General features: G+C 47.1%; 2 protein-coding genes and 1 pseudogene across 2 annotated transcripts in view; 2 read left to right on the top strand and 1 right to left on the bottom strand.

Moving 5' to 3' along the window:
• Positions 1–1,900: 1,900 nt before the first annotated feature.
• On the top strand, positions 1,901–12,379 carry LOC105812261. The gene is made up of 6 exons (XM_012646662.1): positions 1,901–1,955; positions 4,436–4,574; positions 7,244–7,341; positions 8,019–8,162; positions 8,850–9,050; positions 12,261–12,379. The coding sequence occupies exons 1-6, from the start codon at positions 1,901–1,903 to the stop codon at positions 12,377–12,379; spliced, it is 756 nt and encodes a 251-aa protein (XP_012502116.1).
• A 3,925-nt stretch (positions 12,380–16,304) lies between these two features.
• CCDC23 (coiled-coil domain containing 23) overlaps positions 16,305–19,328 on the bottom strand; it is a 7,626-nt gene continuing 4,602 nt past the window's right edge. The window contains exon 3 of the mRNA XM_012646676.1: positions 16,305–16,716. Within this exon, the coding sequence (XP_012502130.1) occupies positions 16,630–16,716 (87 nt within the window). The 3' untranslated portion in view covers positions 16,305–16,629. The remainder of the gene's footprint in view (positions 16,717–19,328) is intronic.
• On the top strand, positions 18,430–18,923 carry LOC105812252 (annotated as a pseudogene).

Raw genomic sequence — 19,328 nt, 5'->3', positions numbered from 1 at the left:
CTTATGGCTAGTGACTACCATGTTAGCACAAGCATAGGTAGCCTAACTTACTGTTCTTGTCCCCCACTTCTTGTGAGATCTAGAATGGGAGGAAGCTAGAAACTTCTGGCAGAGGAGGAGGAAGGTCTCTCTCAGCTACTGTGCTTCTTTTCAATCTTCTGAAGGAAGATTTGGGTATGTCTAGGCTAATAGATGCATGATCATATCCTTAGAATAATAATAATTAAGCTTCTACTCTGTGCTAAGCACTTCATATAATCTCATTTAATTCTCACAACAGTTCCATTTGACAGATTAGGAAACAGTTTCAGAAAAACAAAGTAATGTGCTCAAATTTAAACATCTGGTAAATGTTAGAGACAGAATGTAAACTTGGTTTAAAGTTATGCTACAGCTGTGTTTTGTTTGTTTTGTTTTGTTTTGTTTTTAGAGATAGGGTCTTGCTGTGTTGCCCAGGCTGGGTGCAGTGGCTATTCACTGCAGCCTTGAACTCCTAACCTCAAGTGGTCCTCCCACCTGAGTCTCCGAGTAGCTGGGAGTAGTGGGTGCACCACTGCTCCTGGCCCATTATGCCACAGTTTTAAGTCTGCCACTTAAATGGGCCTCGCAGCAGGGAGAAATGAAGAGAAGCACATAGATGATAGAAGCTGGCGTGACTCTTGGGCTGGGACTTGTGGCACACCTTTTGTTGCCTCCGTCCTGGTTCTCCCTCTGAGTTTCTCAGACACCCTAGGTCTGACTTTAGTGTCAGGGTGTTTTCAGGTCTCAGCTCTACTAATTATTAATGGTGTACTGGTCTGATCCTCTGTTTCCTCTTCTGTAGAACGGCATCTCACACTAGCCTCAGGGAAGTTGAGACGTTCCAGTGAGATGATGGCTTGTCTGTACAGCGTGTAATGTAGTGCCTAGTGCTGTAGCCACTCAGGACTCACTAGGTCCTATACTCCTCTTGCCCCTGCTGGTGGGCAAAGTGTCACTTGACCGCCTAGCTCCAGCCCATCCCTTTGCACTTTCTCCTGTGGCTACTGCTGCTCCAGTTAGCACTAGGGTGGGCCAGAGCATGTGGGGCGGGGTTAGAACTGGTGCCTGAAATCCTACCCAGTGCTCAAAAGTTTCTTTCTGTAGCACCCTATCCATCCAACTTCCACATATGGTCACCTACGAGATGCTCTTCCAGCCTCCCTCTCCCTGCTCTCACACCTTGGGGTTCCATGCCACGCTGGCTCCTGGGTCACCTGTTTTCCCCATTCCCTTGTTGCTCTGGCCTCCTCCCTCCTGCAGTGTCACAGATCCTTCCTCCACAGTGGCTGCCAGAACAATCTTTGTGAAACAACCTGACCATATCACTTCCCTTCTTATCTTCAGGATTGAGTCCAAATTCCCTGGCTTGTCATTCATCCGACAAACATTACTATACCCCTACGCCATTCTTGCAGGCACAAAGAACAGCCGCGAAGCAAACATGCAGACAGCCCCGCGCGCGTGGAGCTTGCATTCTAGGGGCCCTGCACGGTCTGTGCCCCCGCATCCCTTCACAGCCTGCTTCAAGGCACTTCAGCCAGACCCTCCGACGTGGGGACTCTGCGCAGAGCAAAGGAGCATTTGCTCTGGTCTCTCCACCTGCGGAGCCTTCCCAGGCTTGCGTGCCTGAAAGAGTCGTCCCCTGCCGCCTGACCCTCCCTTGCCCCCGCCGTCCCCGCTTCAGGACCTGGGCGCCCCTTGAAATTGAGGCCCCTCTTCGCCCACACTGAAGACCCGCAGCCCCTCCCTGCTCTCGGGGATTGTGAGCTAAGAGCCAGGGTAAGAGACCTGGGTCCCGAGAGGCGCCCCATCGCCTGGGCAGGCCCCAGCACCGCACAGAAAGCGGGAAGCAGTGCGGGCCCTCCACCTCCATCTAGGCATGTCTTGTCCCCAGGTGAGCGTCCGCGGCGGCGCGGAAGGGCGAGGGATGCCGGGTAGCGGCAGGACAGTCCGGGTGGGGCGGGGGGAGCTCTGGTGTCGCCAGTCCAGGCCGGGAGCTCGGCCCAAGGTGGGTCTCTGGCGTCTAGCAAGAGGAGGGTGGGGCCGGGAGGAGGGGAGAGCGTCTCCAACTGCGGCGAGAGCTGCGTTTCACAGCCTGCTGGAAAGTGCCGCCTGCATCATTTCCACTCATTGCCTTTGCTAGAGTCGTAACTCTCCCTCCTCCCGCAGGCCACACTGTCACAACACCTGGGCTGCCCTTTCTCCTCGCTCACGTCTTTCTCCCCCACTCCCAGTCTCATGGCTGGTCTTTTCTCCAGTTTGTCCCCTTCAAACCACCCTCCACTCCCCACCCACATCTGACCAAGACACACTGCTGCCTTGCTGAACACCACGCTGCCCTCCCTCAGGCTGCGATTCAAGGTCACATCTGCACACACACCACCTGTGGCTTCCCTGCCAATGTCACCTCCAGTCACCCCTCTGTCCCCTGGAACCCAACCCCCTCATTGTGCTTTGACACCTGGAATTCCCTTGGCCAAGAATGCCCCCCCCCCCACTTTGTTCATCCTTAGAGACGCTGGTGAAGGGCACCGCCCTAGACTTGGTCTCTCCTTTCCAAGTGCACCCACAGCTGGGACACACATAACCCTTGTCCCTGCACACAACTGCCTCTCTCAAGCCTCTTTAGGGTACAGCCCAGGTCTTGTTCTCTCTGTCCCTAGAACACGTAAGGCCTGGCACAGACCAGCCATCAGAAAAAAAAAATTTTTTTTTAAATGAGTAAGTGGAAGATCATAAGAATTGGGTAGCTGCTGAGTGTGTTGAAGGGGCTGGATAGTTGAGCGTTCATCTGAGAAAGCTTCTTGGAGGCCACCCTGAACAGGGTTAGATGCCCCGAGAGATGTGCTGTATTAATTTAACAAACATGGAACTACTTCTGTCATCAGGCCTCATGCTGGGCACAGGGGACCTCGGTCTGCACTCAAGTTGCACCCCCTGTAGTAAAGGAGGAAGACAAGGTAGGTGATGCCAAAACAGAGTGCCAAGTGTCACATGGTGAGCACAAGGAGATGTGACCATGCAGAGAAGGAGCACTCATAGGCTCAAGAGGGGATGTCAGTGAGGCTTCCCAGGGGAACACCACCCAACCCCAGACCAAAGGGAGGTGCTGAGAAGGGGACAAGGGGGCAAGGGGACCAAGAGAGCCAGCTGGAGAGCTAAGCAGGGCTGGTTACCATCTGCCATCCTGAGGGCATCCAAGAAGCTGAGGAGGGACAGGGCTGCACAAAGCCTCAGCTCTGACCACCCCTCTGAGAACTCTGCCCCTCTGCCCCTGGCAGGCCGAGCCCCTCTTCTGTGCTTCCTTAGTAGCCTGGTCACTTTTCTGTGCAGGGTTGGATCCCCCTGCTAGGCTGTGCTCCTTAGTCTTCATCTCCTCTGTGTCCCGAATCTTGCTCCTGACCAAGTGTTTGTTGAGTGAGTGGATTGTTCCTCATTTCTGCGGATTTTGGATTTCAACAGCCCTTACTGGCAATCCTTCACACCTGACACCTTGCATTCTGCAAACGGCATTTACTTGGGAAAGAGGAGACCCAGTTCAAATCCTGGCTCCACCACTTACTGAACAAGGCACTTAACTATCCTGAAACCTCGGTTTCCCCTCTGTAAGATGAGGTGCCGCTATGAATAGAGTCTAAGTCTTCACATGCACGCGTGAGTCTCGCTTCCCTGGATTGGCTGTAAGTTCTGTGAAGGCAGGGACCAAGGGTTCTCCCAGCGCCCTGCTCAGGCTGAGCATCCCACCAATACGCTGTTCAGTCGTGGTGGTTTGTAGGCAGCAGAGTACAGAGGAGAGAGCACTTAAGGCGAATTAAGTCGTGTTCTGCCACCTCCGGTGTAACCTAGAGCTGGGCTCTTCCCACCTCTGAGTCTCCTTTGCCTTGCCTGACAGAGCTCCCAGGGCCAATAGAAATCTGAGATCTGAAAGTGCTTCGTGAATGGAGGAGATGATGAAAGAGCTAATATAATAGATAGTTGATCATTAATTACAAATTAACCCACTGTGAAGTAGCACAGATGCGGCAATGCCTGGCAGACTCTGGGCCTCTGCTGGCTGGCAGGTGGCATGCCAGGAAGATCCACATACAGCCTGGAGGGATGTCTGTGCTATGGGGCAAGGGTGAGTTCAGAGAGGGAGTGGAAACTGTGCTGTGTTGGTCCATCCGCTTTGCTGTTGAGCTTTTCCAAGACACTCTGCCTTCAGCACCTTTGTCTTTACTCCTGTGTCCCTTCTATCTATACTCTGTCTCCCTTAGTCCTGCTGGTGAAACAGAATGTGTGTGTGTGTGTGTGTGTGTGTGTGTGTGTGTGTGTGTAACGAGGTCTAGGGGAACAGGAGCTTCCGGGTCCCTGGGAGCCTCTTTTGGGACTCCTTGACCTTGAGAACCCCTTCCTCCTCTCTCTTGGGCCCCAGGTCAGGGGACCAGTTTCTTCCCGAGCCATGCCCAGAGCCACCCCCAGAGGAATGAACTTTCCTGCAAAGATGTTATCAATGCCTTGTCCCTGGTCAACGTAGTCCTGGGGCTCTTCTCCATCTTCTGCAGCTTTAGCAGGTAGGTCTGGGACCCAGCAAGCTCTCAGCCAGGAGCTGGAGCCAGTGGCATGAGGGGAAGGGAGGGGGAGTCCAGAGAGCCAGGCACTGAGGCACAGATCCACGGGCGGTCAGGGGAAAGTGCAGTGGCTTAGGAGTTGGTTGCACCACCAAATGATATACAACCTTGGCGAGGTCATGTCCCTGAGCCTCAGTTTCTCCTTTTGTAAAATGAGGAGCTTACATTATGATCTCTATAGTTCTTTCCAGCAATGGCAGTATAGAATGGATAGAATGGGTTTTTTCTCTCTCTCTCTCTCTCTCTCTTTTTTTTTTTTTTTTAGAAAATCAAGAGATTCTGTTCCGATAGCATTTATGCAATCCTTGGGTAGGCTACTGTTCATATTTTCTAATTTTTAAATTAGAACATATTGCCTGGTAGAATATTTGAAATCAGCACTATTCTGGAAAGTCTGAGACACGTACTTATGTGTGCCCCCAAAAGTTGTAAGCAAATTATATTCCTATAAATTGAGCCATATTTCAATCATGGTTTTCAGTCAAGGGCCTCTGGGAAATCAGCCCTTTAAAGATAAATCCTTTGTAATGCAAATAACATCCTCCTAATCTACTCGATTCTCTGTGCCCATCAGCAAGTGACTTCTCTCTGGATCTGTTTCTCATCTATAAAATTAGATGACTTTACCTGATGATGCTTAAGCTCCCTTCCAGCTTGACATTTTTATGATTCTCTAAGTATAGGTTTTCAGAATCTAATAAAATAGGGTACATCTGCAGCAGAAAATCTCTATCCTCTTAGTTCAGCCTAATTTTCTGGGAGTGTAGTTTTTCTGCTGTGGTGGTGAGCTCAGTATTATTTAGCCTCAGTCTCCCTTAGATACACAGGTCTGGGTCTAAACAGAGGAAATGCTGTGGTTGTTCGGGGACAGCTGAGGTTTAGGGTCAGGCGGTTTGCTTCTGCTGGGCCACCTAAGCATTGGAATCAGGGTGTAGACTTGGGAATGGGCCTTGTAGGGCAGGTTTGCTTGGGACTGTGGTGGCTGCTTTCAGAGGGACCTGGGAGCATCTGCTGGACAGAGGCACAGAATCAAGAATGTGGGGTCTGGGCTGGGCGTGGAGGCTCACGTCTGTAATCCTAGCACTCTGGGAGGCCGAGGTGGGTGGATTGCTTGAGCTAAGGAGTTCGAGACCAGCCTGAGAAAGAGCGAGACCCCGTCTGTACTAAAAATAGAAAGAAATTAGCTGGACAATTAAAATATATATATAGAAAAAAAAATTGGCCAGGCATGGTGGCGCGTGCCTGTAGTCCCAGCTACTCAGGAGGCTGAGGCAGGAGGATCGCTTGAGCCCAGGAGTTTGAGGTTGCTGTGAGCTAGGCTGATGCCACGGCACTCTAGCCTGGGCAACAGAGTGAGACTCTGTCTCAAAAAGAAAAAAAAAAAAAAAAAGTAAAGAAGAAAGATCTAAAATCAATAATGTAGGCTTTCACCTTAGGAAACTAGAAAAAGAACAAACTAAATCCAAAGTAAACAGAACAAAACAAGCAATAAAAATTAGATCAACAATCAAAGAAATCGAAAATAGGAAATTAATAAAGAAAGTCAATGAAACCAAAAGCTGGTTCTTTGAAAAGATCAATAAAATTGATATACCTCTAGCCAGGCTAACCGAGAAAAAAAGAGAGAAAACAAAAATTACCAATATCAGAAATGAAAGGACAGCCATCACTACTGATCCTATGGACATTAAAAGGATAATAAAGGGATACTATGAACAACTCTATGCTAACTTTAATAGCTTAGATGAAAAGGATCAATTCCTTAAAAGACATAAACTACCAAAACTCATACAAGAAGAAAGAGATCATCTGAATAGGTTTATACCTATTAAAGAAATCATTTACGGTGGTTCATGCCTGTAATCCTAGCACTCTGGGAGGCCGAGGCGGGTGGATCGCTCAAGGTCAGGAGTTCGAGACCAACCTGAGCAAGAGCGAGACCCCGTCTCTACTAACAATAGAAAGAAATTATTTGGACAACTAAAAATCTATATAGAAAAGATTAGCCGGGCATGGTGGCACATGTCTGTAGTCCCAGCTACTCGGGAGGGTGAAGCAGTAGGATTGCTCGAGCCCAGGAGTTTGAGGTTGCTGTGAGCTAGGCTGACGCCACGGCACTCTACTCCAGGCAACAGAGTGAGACTCTGTCTCAAAAAAAAAAAAAAAACAAAAAAAGAAAAAGAAATCATTTAGCACAAACCCCTCATTTTACATGTGGAGGAACAGAGGCCTAGAGGGGCAGGTGGTGATTTATCTGAGAATTCACAGGGAGATGGTGGCAGAGGCTGGGCTAGAACAGAGGACCCCTGTGCCGTCAAAAATGCTGGAATTTAGAGTTGGAAGGGACCTTAGTGATTACCTAGGGGGTTCAGGACACCCCTTTAAGACTGTGGGTTAAGAGCACGTGAGGGATATAGGCATGTCTGCATGTGTATGTGTGGTTAGGTGTGTAAAGCGGTGTATATCCGAAAGGATGTGAGTGTGGGGGGCGTGCAGGGGCGTGTGTATGCGTGCGAGTGTGGGAAGTGTCTGCATGGATGGGGAGTGGAGTGGCTGCCCAGTGGACACTGTGAAAGAGCTGTCCTGTTGGGGCCTGCTGGTTTGCACTGTAGGAAATCCCACTATGCCTCCTGGATGATTCTGGTCAGCTTCCTGTTAGACACGGCCATCAGGGCAATGACCGGACATGTCAGCATGTGTTCCAAATCAGGTGAGTGCAGGCCCCAGCCCCTCATGCCTGTCCCCGCGAGCGTCCTGTCTCAGGTCACGCCTCCATCCTCCAGAATCCTGCAAGCCTTGCCTTCATCAGTCTCCTCCCCTGTTTACACCCTCTGAGAGCGGCAGACCCAGTCCTGGAGCAGGAGTTAGGGAGCCCCACCGTCCAGCCCAGCTCCTCCTCCACTGGCTCTCTCCCCGACACTTGGCCAGTCCTTGTCCTGCTCTCGGTCTCCTTACCTGCCCCACCCCCTCTTCTGGGCTGATGCAGGTACTGCAGTGGGAATGTTGGGAGGAGGAGATGAAAAACTACCCCAAGCAGAGCAGTTGGTTTAGAATATAGAAAAATGTTTCCAGGTAAGATTTTGCTTGAAAAAAAGGGCTCTGCTGCTCGTTGATCTGTATCCAATTGTGGTCCAACCCTGGCATGTTAAGTGCTGGGAAAAGGAAGACCTAGAGAGAGAATGACTTGCTCAAGGCCACATAGTTGGTCCGAGGCAGAGCCTGGAGGAGACCCCAGTCTTTGATCTACTCACTACCCGGGGGAAGCAGCTGTTGCTCTCTGGGACCTCAAAAACCCACTTGTCACTGCTCCAGCTCCCCCATGGGGCAGGGGTTAAGTTGCAAGATTTAGGAGTGCAAGTTCTTCTAACTTTGGGCCCTCTGGGGCAGGAGCCGAGCTGAATGACTTTGCTGTCTTCACCACCTTTGGCCTGGCTTCAGCCCTGCTCCTAGGTGTGAACAGGCTTCTGAACGGGTTCCTAGCAATCATCTACGTGTCAGCTACTTCTTTCCGCCTGTGCTTTTATTCAACTGGTGAGTGGAACCCGGGTAGCCTTAGGACTGAGGGCAGGGGACCACCAGGAAGGGGGAGAGGCTGTCAGACGGCAGGAGCCTGGGGTGTAGTAACTGACTCCTTTTTTGCAGTCCCTCTTCCTTCCTTCTCCTATGCCTCATGCCCCATGCCCACCGGAGGCTGCAGGCTGCATTTGCAGAGCCCCGGTCTGGGAGGCAGGGGCCCTCGTTTCTTGGAGCAGCTGTACCTCTTTCTCACTGCGTGACCCGTGACCTTGGGATGGAACACGTCAATTCTAGATGTGGACTTTAGAACTGGAGGTTGTACTCCTGTTTCCCCCAAAACAGACAGAGAAACCATGCTCTGGCGAAGGCAATTGCCTTACCTAATGTCACAAACTGAGGGAGAGCAGGTGCAGCCCAGGGCTTAGACGAGCAGATCTGAAAGGACCCTTCCAGCAGAGACTTCCTACGAGCCAGGGCACACCCCTGGTCCTAGCTGGCTGCCTGCTTTCCCTTGGAAACCCAATGCGAAACCCATGCTTCAGCTCTGTTTATGAATAAATGATTTATAGCCTGCCACTGCCCCTGGGTTTAAGGGAATTTTGTATGCTGGGTAGGGGAAGACCCGAAGAGAGAGGGCCTTGCTTCACTTAGGTCCCTCACATCAGAGGAAGCGGCTAACCCCCAGTTTTCTTCCCCTGGCAGGAGTTCCCTTCGCATACAAGGGTCTACCCTGCCCCTATGCTTCCTGTGTTTTGGCCTCCACCTCCCTTCTGACCAGAGGCAACCCGTTCATTCTCTGCTGCATGGCCTCACTCATGATTCTGTTCATGATGGACCAGAGCTACTACCCGCATGATGCAGTCCTGGAGTCTGAGAACTGGAAAAAAGGGGTTTATATGGGAGGTGAGTAGAAATGTCACTAGTGGGTTGTCACTGCCGTGCACAGCCATCCTGTACTTCCCCTCGGCCTTCCCTATTGCCCTTACCCTGCTTTATTTTTCCCCATAGAATTGATCATCATCTGACATGATATATATTTGCTGGGTTTTTAAAAATTGTCTATAAACACTAAACTTACCCCCAACAGAGGACTCTCTTTCATTTATACTATAATCCCCAGTGCCTAGAATTGTGCCAGTGACATAGTAGATGCTCAGTTAGTATTTGTTGTCTGTTAATGAGTTCAACAGAAATTTAGGGAACACCTACCATGTCCTGGGTACTGGGACTCAGATTGGTAAACTGGACAAACAGTCCCTCCCTCAGAACTTACAGTTTATTATCAGGGGAGACAGACACCAAACAAATCGTGGCAGAAATAACTAGAAACACATACTTTTGACATACGTATTGTGAAAGCACAGGGTGCTCTGAGAGGGTGTCAGAGGGTGACCTGATTTATGCTGGGATGACCTGAAGAGGGAAAGGATCCTTAAGGAGGTGACATTTAAGTGAGACCTACAGGGTGAGTGGCCAGGTGCGTGGGAGGGACAGGTTCAGGAAGAGGAGATGGTGTGTCGTGATGCTGAGGCCAGAGGCGCTGGACGCTTTCTTGTAGTGGTGTGGCTGAGACTTGCTGAGAGAGAGCCAGTGACAAGCCGAGGCCAGCCAGGTAGGCAGACTGGGCAGGACTTGGGATTTGATCCTAGAGGCAGATGAGAAGCCTCGGAAGGGATTGAGGCCGGGAAGTGACATGACGGGAGTGGCAGTTCTCGGTGACCGCTTTGACTGCTATGCGGAGAACTGTTGCAGGGGACTGAGAATGAGGGTAGGAAAACCAACATTTCCTTCAGATGAGAGGTGATGGTAGCAGTGGAGATGAATTCAAGTGATTGGATTTGAAGTAACTGTTGGAAATAGAATTGATGTCTAGGAAGCTTTGGGGCTTAAGCGACTAAGTGCTGGGCTCCAGGCCCAGAAGTCCCCATCTCACTGGAGCCCTGGGTGGCTCCCTAGCGTTCTCCCTGATTTAGGGTTTCCTTCAAGGACTATCCATTTTTCTGCTATCAAGATGTGCTCATGTAAACAAGACAAACAGCTATGAGGATACTACGTTTCTTCCGTCATTCCCTTGTTGTGAGTCCACTCTAGTTTGTAGGGTCCTTGCTTCCATCCTGACCTTCCCCTTACGGTTCATACCTTTTGTTGCATTAGCACCAACAACCCTATCCCAGTTCTAGGTGCGGGCTCCCTACGCCCCAGATGGCAGAGGCAGAATGGTGGCGAGAAGCTTCTGGGTTTTGGGCTAAACAGACCTGAGCTCAGGTTCCGACTCCAACAGGTTCCGACATAGAGCTGAACTTGAGGGTCACGCCTACTGTTTTGAGCTCAATTTTCTTCATCTATAAAACGAAGCCAATAATCCCTCTGCACAATAATTGAGATCCATCGAGATAATGAATGTAAATCCTCTGGCACAGATGAGTACTGTAAATGGTCATTTCTAGCCGCCTTCTCCTCCCCTGTCTCACAGCGACAACATTTCCCGCAGGGGTCTTCGCCACCGTAGAAACTACTGACCGCCTTGGCCTTCCTCCGATCGCCTTTGCTGTGTGAGTTAAGGAGGAAGCTGCACCTCACAGATTTTGACACCAGTTACTATCAGAGCCCCACTGGGCAGGTTTCAGACTGGCTGCTGTCACTATGCCTTCTACTTGGAGCACAGCCACTCACCTTTTTAGACAAAGGTCCCTTCTCCCACAGAGCTCCATACATCTGCGTCTGGCCTGTGACCAGCTTCTGAGACCTTATATCACGTATTTTCTAGGACAGCTCTGGTTTTCAATGTTGTCTCCTTACCCTAACAGATCAGTGACTACTCGTGCAATGCAGTATTCCAAAATTCCAATACACACCCTTAACTGCTTCTTACTCCCAGAAGTGGTCTTCCGTCAGATGCTATGTTCTGATTTCTCTTACAGGCTACACAATGGTTATTCCCATGGACGTGCTGTTGGCCCATACTCTCCCACCCTCTTTTTGAGCTCTCCAAGGCAGTATAAGTGTCTAGTTTTTAAGAGTCAGGCAGTCATGTGTTTGCATCAGGACCTTGTGCATGTTACTTCTCATTTCCTCATCTGAAAAACAGACTTAATTCTAAATCACAGGATTATTGTGAAGTGTAAATGAAATAATTTATAGAAGGTATCTAGCAGAATGTCTAGTGCAAAGTAGATATTCCGCTAATGTTACGTGCCCTTTTGCCTTTTGGTGGTGAATCTGAGATTCCAATTGTGCTGGGAGTCCCCAAGACCCCTAGGTTTGGTGCTTTGCTGGGAGGACTCGCAGGACTCAGCATATTGTACTCATGGCTAAGGCTGATGACAGCAAAAGGAAAGAAAGCAAAATCAGCAAAGGCACGTGGGACGAAGTTCCGAGAACCAGGTGCGAGCTTGCAAGAGGCCTCTCCAGTGGAGTCACACAGGATGCACTTAATTTCTCCAGCACTGAATTGTGGTAACACATGTGAAGTGTGTCTACCAGGGAAGTTGATCAGAGACTCAGTGCACAAGTTTTTATTGGGGGCTGGTCACATAGGCACCCTCTGCCTTACACATACCAAACTTCCAGATTCCCAGAAGGAAAGCAGGTGTTACCACTGTGCTTGTACAGTCAGTCTAGGCACAGCCAGCCACTCTTACCAGTTGGGGGAAGTTTCACATTGGTGTAGGGAGCTGTTTCTATTCAAGTTTCCAGCCAACAGCAAGGCCAGCCTCACAAGCAGGCGTAAGGATAGCAATCTCAGGCCTGCTGTATGAACTCTTTTCTGCATACATATAATATTATATTGGCCATTACCACGTTATGATTAAAACATTTAAGAGGATTTTTTTTTCCTAACAAGGGATCTGGGCAACTCAAATTTATTCTTGGCTAGGACTGATTTCTGATGTGAAATCGACAAAATGGAAGCTGAGATTGCATTCGGCTATACTTGTCTAATCGTTTACACATATCTATTAAAATAAACTTAGAGACAGGGCTTCTGTCTCTTTTTTTTTTGCCTGTCTCTTCGGCGCTGTGAATGAAAAATGAAGAGTGGGAAGAGTAGAGGGTGGATGGCCTACAAGCCAGCTTCCTAAACCTGAGTGTCTGCATTTGTTCTTCTTCCAGGTGTCACCATGCTGTTTTTCTCCCCACTCTCTCTAACTGCTTTTTACTGCCTGATGTGGTCACTCTCCTACATCTTCTTCCCGGATGCTCTGTGGGGCAAGACAGCCTGTCTGAGGTAACGGCACCGAGGAAGCTAAACAGCTCTACCAACTCCCACCGGCCTCTGTGGGGTTCACATCAGTACCTATGCTCACTAAAGCTTTCCTTGTACCTGTGTCGACATATGCTGGATTCATGGTGTCTCTGCTGCCTGGAACCAGAATAAGCTACACGGGGGGCCAGTGGCTTTCACTTCTTCCTCTTTATTCAGGGTTCTGACTCCCTTGGGAACAATACTTATTTATGTCAAGTAGAACAGATTTTTCCCCCCAAGCTAAATGTGGGCTGGGGTTGAGTTCCAGCTCTGTTACTAGCCAGGTGAGCCTTGGAAAGGAGAGGAACCCTTCAGGATTGACTTGGCCTCCCCCTTAGTCCTGCCTGATCATAATTACCCAGTGGTGGGAGGGGCTTCCTAAAGCGTTTCTTACACTCCCAGACTCTGGCTGAGAGCAGAGCTAATCACAGGGCTACCACGTTGCCCAATTTGAATGTGTGTAGGATTTTGTAAAATAACTTAAAAATTCTGTATCTTAACAGTGCAAGGATTCTGCCCTTTGCTTCCTTTAGAGATTAGACACATTGGCAGACACAAGGGCTGATGAAGTAGTGGTTATATTCTTATGAGGCCCAAGAATGTACATTTTACGTAAAATAAGGCAGTGAAGGAAGCATTAATTATGTAGATGTCCCTGGGTAGGTGGAAGAATGTTTGATTCTGTCTTGTCTCTAGTTCTGTTACCTGTAAGATAAACTTGTAATCCATTATTAGTGTGGAATCAAACAGGCTTTAGCTTCAGGTGCTAGACATAGGTATCATTTCTGTCCTTGCTTATGGGAGATCAGCAAGAAATTTCCTTAGTGAATGATCTGTGGGGTCTGTCCTTCACAGGTACCTGAGGCTCTTACCTTCTCTTTTGCATAAGAAGTTGGGGGGTGGGGTGGCCCTGAGACTTTTTCTTTTTACATGACTTGTGGCTGTTTCTAAACTTTGAAACTATGTTCAAAGGAAAAAGATGCAATTCTGAAAGAGGATTTCCATGTCCATTTTAAGTGACAGCAGCAGAGTTAGGATAAATATGTAGACCCCCAAGAGGACTGCTTTGAAAAGTAAAATACCCATTTAGATGTGTAAATTGTGGCTTATCTGTAACAGTAATAATTCATACTTCATTGCCTCCAATTTGTTGTAGGTTGGTGATACTAGGATAGTTACAGGTCGGCTGAGAGCCTCTTGATTTAACAGAGGGACGTATGCTTTCTGGCAACTCTCTGGAAGTGTGGCTGCACCTCTCCCTGGGCGTGGGGGTCTCAGATGCTAATGCTGCTCGTGTCTTTGCTGCCTCAGACAGTGATTTTCTGAAATAGGACAACTCTTCTTGAGCTTCCTCTTAGAAACAAGTAAGAAGGCCAAGACTTTAAAAAGCCACTTCTCACATGAACACATGAAGTCAGAGGGGTCTAAGCAGTTCTGCTAGTCCTAGGCTTGGGATAGACTGTAGATTTTCCTCCTGGTCAACGTCTAGTTCCCTCTTCCTAACCTCAAGTACTACTCCTGTGTCTGGTGAGTAGAACCACGTGACAGCATTCCACTCTGTGACCTCTTTTTTAGCTCTGTGACCTTGAGTAAAATGCCTAATCTCTCAAAGCCCATTTCCTTATCTGTAAATTGTTAGATTTACTTCCTGTCAGGGTTATTTTATAGATTAAATACAATGACACCTAAAATATCTAGAATAGTGAATGGCATGTAAAAGATGTTTAATAAATGCTAGCTCACTCTTTCTCTCCCGTCTAACCTTCCTCTCATATATCTTCCTCTTGAATATATCTTTCAATTTAAAATAATAGCAATGATAACAGTTAATATTTACTAGAGTAAACATAGAATCAACATTTACTATATTATACTGTATAACTTATTATTGTGCCAGGAACTGTTCCTTTTTATTATTTCACTTAATTCCCTAAGTAATCCAATGCAGTAGGTGACCACAGGCTTAGTGTGGTCTGCAGACTCCTGGGGTTCCCGAGACCCTTTCAAGGTCAAAACTGTTTTCTTAATAATCCTAAAACAGGGACTAAAATGTCATCATTCTTTTGACATTTTTGCTAATAGAGCAAAACAATGGTGGGTAAAACTGCTGGCGCCTTGGTGTGAATCAAGGCAGTGGCTCTAAATGGTGCTGGTAGTCGTTGTACTTTCTACTGCCACACTCTCAGAAAAAACCAAAACTTAAGCCTTTTGCCTCGTTGCCCTCCTGAGAGCAAGATGGGTCACCAGCAGCTCTATTGGAGCCACCCACGAAAATTCGGCCAGGGTTCTCTCTCTTGCCGCGTTTGCTCAAACTGGCACGGTCTGATCCGGAAATACGGCCTCAATATGTGCCGCCAGTGTTTCCGTCAGTAAGCGAAGGACATCGGTTTCATTAAGTTGGACTAAGTGATCTTCTCTGAATGGATTTTCCACAGAACCCACCAGGTTCGGCAGCACCCACTAAGTGAAAGAGACCATGCTAGCTCTTTGCATATAAAATAAAATTAAAAAAAAAACAAAAAACAAAACTTAAGAATGTCCTTGATGAAGCAGTAAGAATTAATTTTATTAAATCTTTACCTTTGAGTATTCTTTTTAATATTCTGTGCAAAAAAATGAAAAGCATACATAAAGTATTCCTGTCGCATATTGAAGTTATGATGGTTGTCTCAAGGAAAAGCACTGGTTTGAGTTTGAGCTGGACTAACTTCTTTACTATTCTTTTTCTCTCCCCCCACCCAGCTGATTCTATTCTTTGTCTTTATTATTATCATTATATTTGAGACAGGGTTTCACTTTGTAGCCCAGGCTGGAGTGCAGTGGCTCAATCTTAGCTCACCACAGCCTTGGAACTACTGGGCTCAAGAGATCCTCCCTCCTCGGCCTTCCAAAGTGCCGGGATCACAGGCGTGAGCTACCTTGCCTGGCCAAACTAGCTTCTTTTCTTATGAAACACCAAAGGACAATTGACAAACTAGGGTTGTTCAGACTTAGCTTTCTAGAAATATGAACTAAATGAGCCTGTTGCTTCAAGAAAACGTTTTTATTACATAATGAGTGCGACCCGCACCATCTGGGGGATGGACACTCTTGAAGCCCTGACTGAGGGTGGGGGAGAAGGGCAACATACATAACCTAAACATTTGTACCCCCATAATATGCTGAAATAAAAAAAAAAAAAGTTTTTGTTGTCAAGGATAAAATTCAAGCCTCCAAGTGAAAACTGGAATTTTGGAAAACTTGTATCTACCACTGTGAGCTTGATACCTTTCCTATACTCAAAGACTTTTCTGATGAGATCAGTGGGGATATTAATAAATATATATTTTTGATGTTACATAATGCAATGTGTTGACATTTGGAATATCTGCATAACTCAGTGAACCAATATTCACAAATGTGAATTTGACATTTGTCAAATTCACAAATGTCTGAAGCAGAAACGTTTACATTTCTACACCTAAAAATGGTAGGTGGATAGGTGGGTGACTGGTTTCTGAGGGACCAGACTGCACACTCCCATCACAAACCTGTTTCTAGGCCTGAGCCCCCAAAAGGAAAAACAAAAAGCACATGCACTCCCTTCCATTAGTGTGAGCCCGCTGCCAGCGCTCCATCACAGGTGAGAGGAATCCTAGCTTCAAGCCTCTGACCTTGACCAGAGGCTCATCTGGGAGTAAAGGGGTCACATATTTATATTTGTGTGCCGAAAAACTTAGGATCAGCAGGATCTGGAGACCGTTAGCCCCAGGAAGAAAGAAAACTGGAAGCAGTCATGTTCTTTCTCTCCTCTCCTTCCCACCTGGCTCTTGAAGGGGAATGTACCTGCTGCTCACTTCAACTGTCCTATTACCTACCATTCTTTTGTACTCCACTTTCTATGGCTAGGCACTTGCTAAAGTATGAGGAAGTGAACATTTTATTAGCATTTTATTTGCATTTTTGGAGAAGATAACACAGTTTCATGAGAAACACTGATTTTTCTCAACAATAGAAAAAGGTTTTTAAAAAAGAATCTACTGTTTTAGAAGAAGAAAACAAGTCTCCTCAGCAAACATGGGGCCAATTCAGATCGGAGGAACCAGTGAAGTAGAAGTTACTAACATAAGTTCAGACTTATCCACAAATTTCTTCTTGTCTAGTTCTGTAAGGCTCCAAATGGGCCGTCTCAGCTTAGAACTGGTAACACGCTCACAAAGCCTCAGGGTCCCATCTAGCTTGAACACAGCAGGGGGATCACTCTCCAGTAGGCTGCATCTGTTTACAGAACTCATCAAACTGCTGCTGCTCCAGTTCTGTCATGACTCTGTTCAGGGCATAGATCTGAATGGGAGAAACAGATGTATCTGTTAATGGAAGCAACGTATCTCCTGACACCACAGGCCGTGTCATCTGAAAATGCCAGAACTACACCAGTAATGGTAATCACCAGTAATGATTTGATTGGGAACAGGAAAGGCAGGTATTAATTTCATCCAGGGAATCAAAAAAAAAAACAGTGAGGCAGGTGGCTTGATTTGGTCTTTAAGGGATTAGTGGGATTTGAACAGGTCGAGATTAGGGATGGAACATGACAGGTGACGGGGGAGGATATTATGTATAAATAAATGTGATGGAAAAGTATAGGATCAGTTCTGGAAACTTCAAGTATGGTAATATACTTTATAGAGTGTGATTGGGGAGCTGGAGAAGGTAAGAAAAGTATGTTGGGGTCCTAAATGCCGTGCCAAGGAATCCGGGCTTTCTCTGGCAGAATCTGGAGAGCCAGCAAGGATAAGTGTGGGCAACCTCAACTTATCTGTGCGTTGGGAAAGATGACTGGGGGCCATGTGAGGGATGGAGTGGGGGGAGGAGGCATCTGATTCAACAGTCCAGGGAGGAGGTAGTGGGAACATGGCCCAGGGCAGGCAGTAGGGGTGGGAAGAAGATGGCAGGAGACATTCTAAGGTGAAAGACACCTCACCTTTCTTTATCCTTACAGTAATCTATGCACTAAGAACAGAAACAGATCATAAAACTTCCTAATTTATAGAAGGAAAAAAATGAAGGAGGGGTGTGTGTGTATACAGGAGATATAACTTGATTAATTGAAAAGAAGACAAGGAAGGGAAAGAAATGAAACTGAGAAGTGGGACAAGAAGAAAATATAAAATAAGGGCAGAAATTAATGAAAAAGCACCTAAACATACAATAGAGAGGGTCATCAAAGCTGCAAGATGGTTCTTTGAAAATACTAAAAAACGGCCAGGTGGGATGGCTCACACGTGTAATCCTACCACTCTGGGAGGCTGAGGCAGGAGGATTGCTTGAGCCCAGGAGCACGAGGCTGCAGTGAGCTGTGATGACGCCACTACACTCTAGCCCGGGCAACAGTGTGAGACTCTGTCTCAAAAACAAACACAGACACACACACATACACACACACACAACAACAACTAAAAAACCCCTACAAACCTCTAATGTGATCAACATAAAAAAAGGAGTGAGGCCGGGCACGGTGGCTCAGGCCTGTAATCCTAGTACTCTGGGATGCCGAGGTGGGCGGATCATTTGAGCTCAAGAGTTCGAGACCAGCCTGAGCAAGAGCGAGACCCCGTCTCTACTATAAATAGAAAGAAATAAGCCAAACAACTAAAAATAGAAAAAATTAGCCGGGCACGGTGGCGAGTGCCTGTAGTCCCAGCTACCCGGGAAGCTGAGGCAGGAGGATCGCTTGAGCCCAGGAGTTTGAGGTTGCTGTGAGCTAGGCTGATGCCACGGCACTCTAGTCCAGGCAAGAGAGTGAGACTCTGTCTCAAAAAAAACACAAACAAACAACAAAAAAAAAGGAATGGGCACAAACAAGTGTTATTAGCAACTAGAAAGAACACATAACTACTGACATAACAGAGGTGAAAACAGACATAATGAACTTTGTGCCAAGCCACTAGAAAAAGTAAAATGATCAAAACTGACTAGAAAGCTTGAATGATCCTTAATCTTTAAGGAAAATGGAATACCACAAAGTGATAAAAATAGTTACAAACACCACCACAAATGAGTCTCAAAAAACATAATGCTGCCTTTTCACATGATGGCACCAAAGATGAAGAGGAAGCTCCTGCTCTCCCCACAGCTGAAGCCAAAGCCAAGGATTTGAGGGCCAAGAATTCAGTGCTGAAAGCCATCCACAGCCACCAAAAAGAGATGATCCACATGTCATTCGCCTTCTGGCAGCCCAAGACACTGTGGCTCCCGAGGCAGCCCAAATATCCTTGGAAAAGCGACCCTAGGAGAAACAAGCTTGGCCACTATGCCATCATCAAGCTCCCCCTGACCACTGAGTCTGCCATGAAGAAGACAGAAGACAACATCCACTGTGGATGTCAAAGCCAACAAGCACCAGATCAAACAGCCTATGAAGAAGCCTGGACATTGATGTGGCCAAGGTCAGCGCCCTGAGTAGGCCTGATGGAGAGAAGAAGGCATATGTTCGACTGGCTCCTGACTATGATGCTTTGGATGTTGCCAATAACATTGGGATCATTTAAACTGAATCCAGCTAATTCTAAATAAGTATCTTTTCACTATTTAAAAAAGCATAATTCTGATGATGCAAAAGGTAAATTTTATGTTATATATATTTTACCACAATAAAAATAAATTTGAATGGTTAAAAAAATGCTGAATACAGTAACATATATAAAAGTTTAGACACACACAAAACTAAGACAATATATTGTTATGCTACAAAATATCATTTAGGGGTACACAGAGACACAGTAAATTAATATAGAACAGCAAGAGAACAATTAGCCTAAAATTAAGTGAGAGAGTACTGCTAGTGGAGAAGGTCAGGAACACAACCAGAATGGGGCACACGGAGCTTCCAAATTACAGGTCATGTTCTATTTCTTTAGTTGGGCAGCAAATACAAGGGTGTTTGTTTCCTTCTT

The sequence above is a fragment of the Propithecus coquereli genome, unplaced genomic scaffold (genome assembly GCF_000956105.1).
Source record: "Propithecus coquereli isolate 6110/MARCELLA unplaced genomic scaffold, Pcoq_1.0 Scaffold249, whole genome shotgun sequence".
NCBI classification, from domain to species: Eukaryota; Metazoa; Chordata; class Mammalia; order Primates; family Indriidae; genus Propithecus; species Propithecus coquereli.
The sequence above is the reverse complement of the archived record's forward strand: the minus strand, read 5'-3'. Positions and strand labels throughout refer to the sequence as shown.

Bases quoted from the DNA above. Each gene is read 5' to 3' on its own strand.
- LOC105812261 (XM_012646662.1), top strand. From the start codon at position 1,901: ATGTCTTGTCCCCAGGTGAGCGTCCGCGGCGGCGCGGAAGGGCGAGGG. The intron at 7,342-8,018 runs GTGAGTGCAGGC...CCTCTGGGGCAG, and splicing joins CAGCATGTGTTCCAAATCAG to GAGCCGAGCTGAATGACTTT. The intron at 8,163-8,849 runs GTGAGTGGAACC...TTCCCCTGGCAG, and splicing joins CCTGTGCTTTTATTCAACTG to GAGTTCCCTTCGCATACAAG.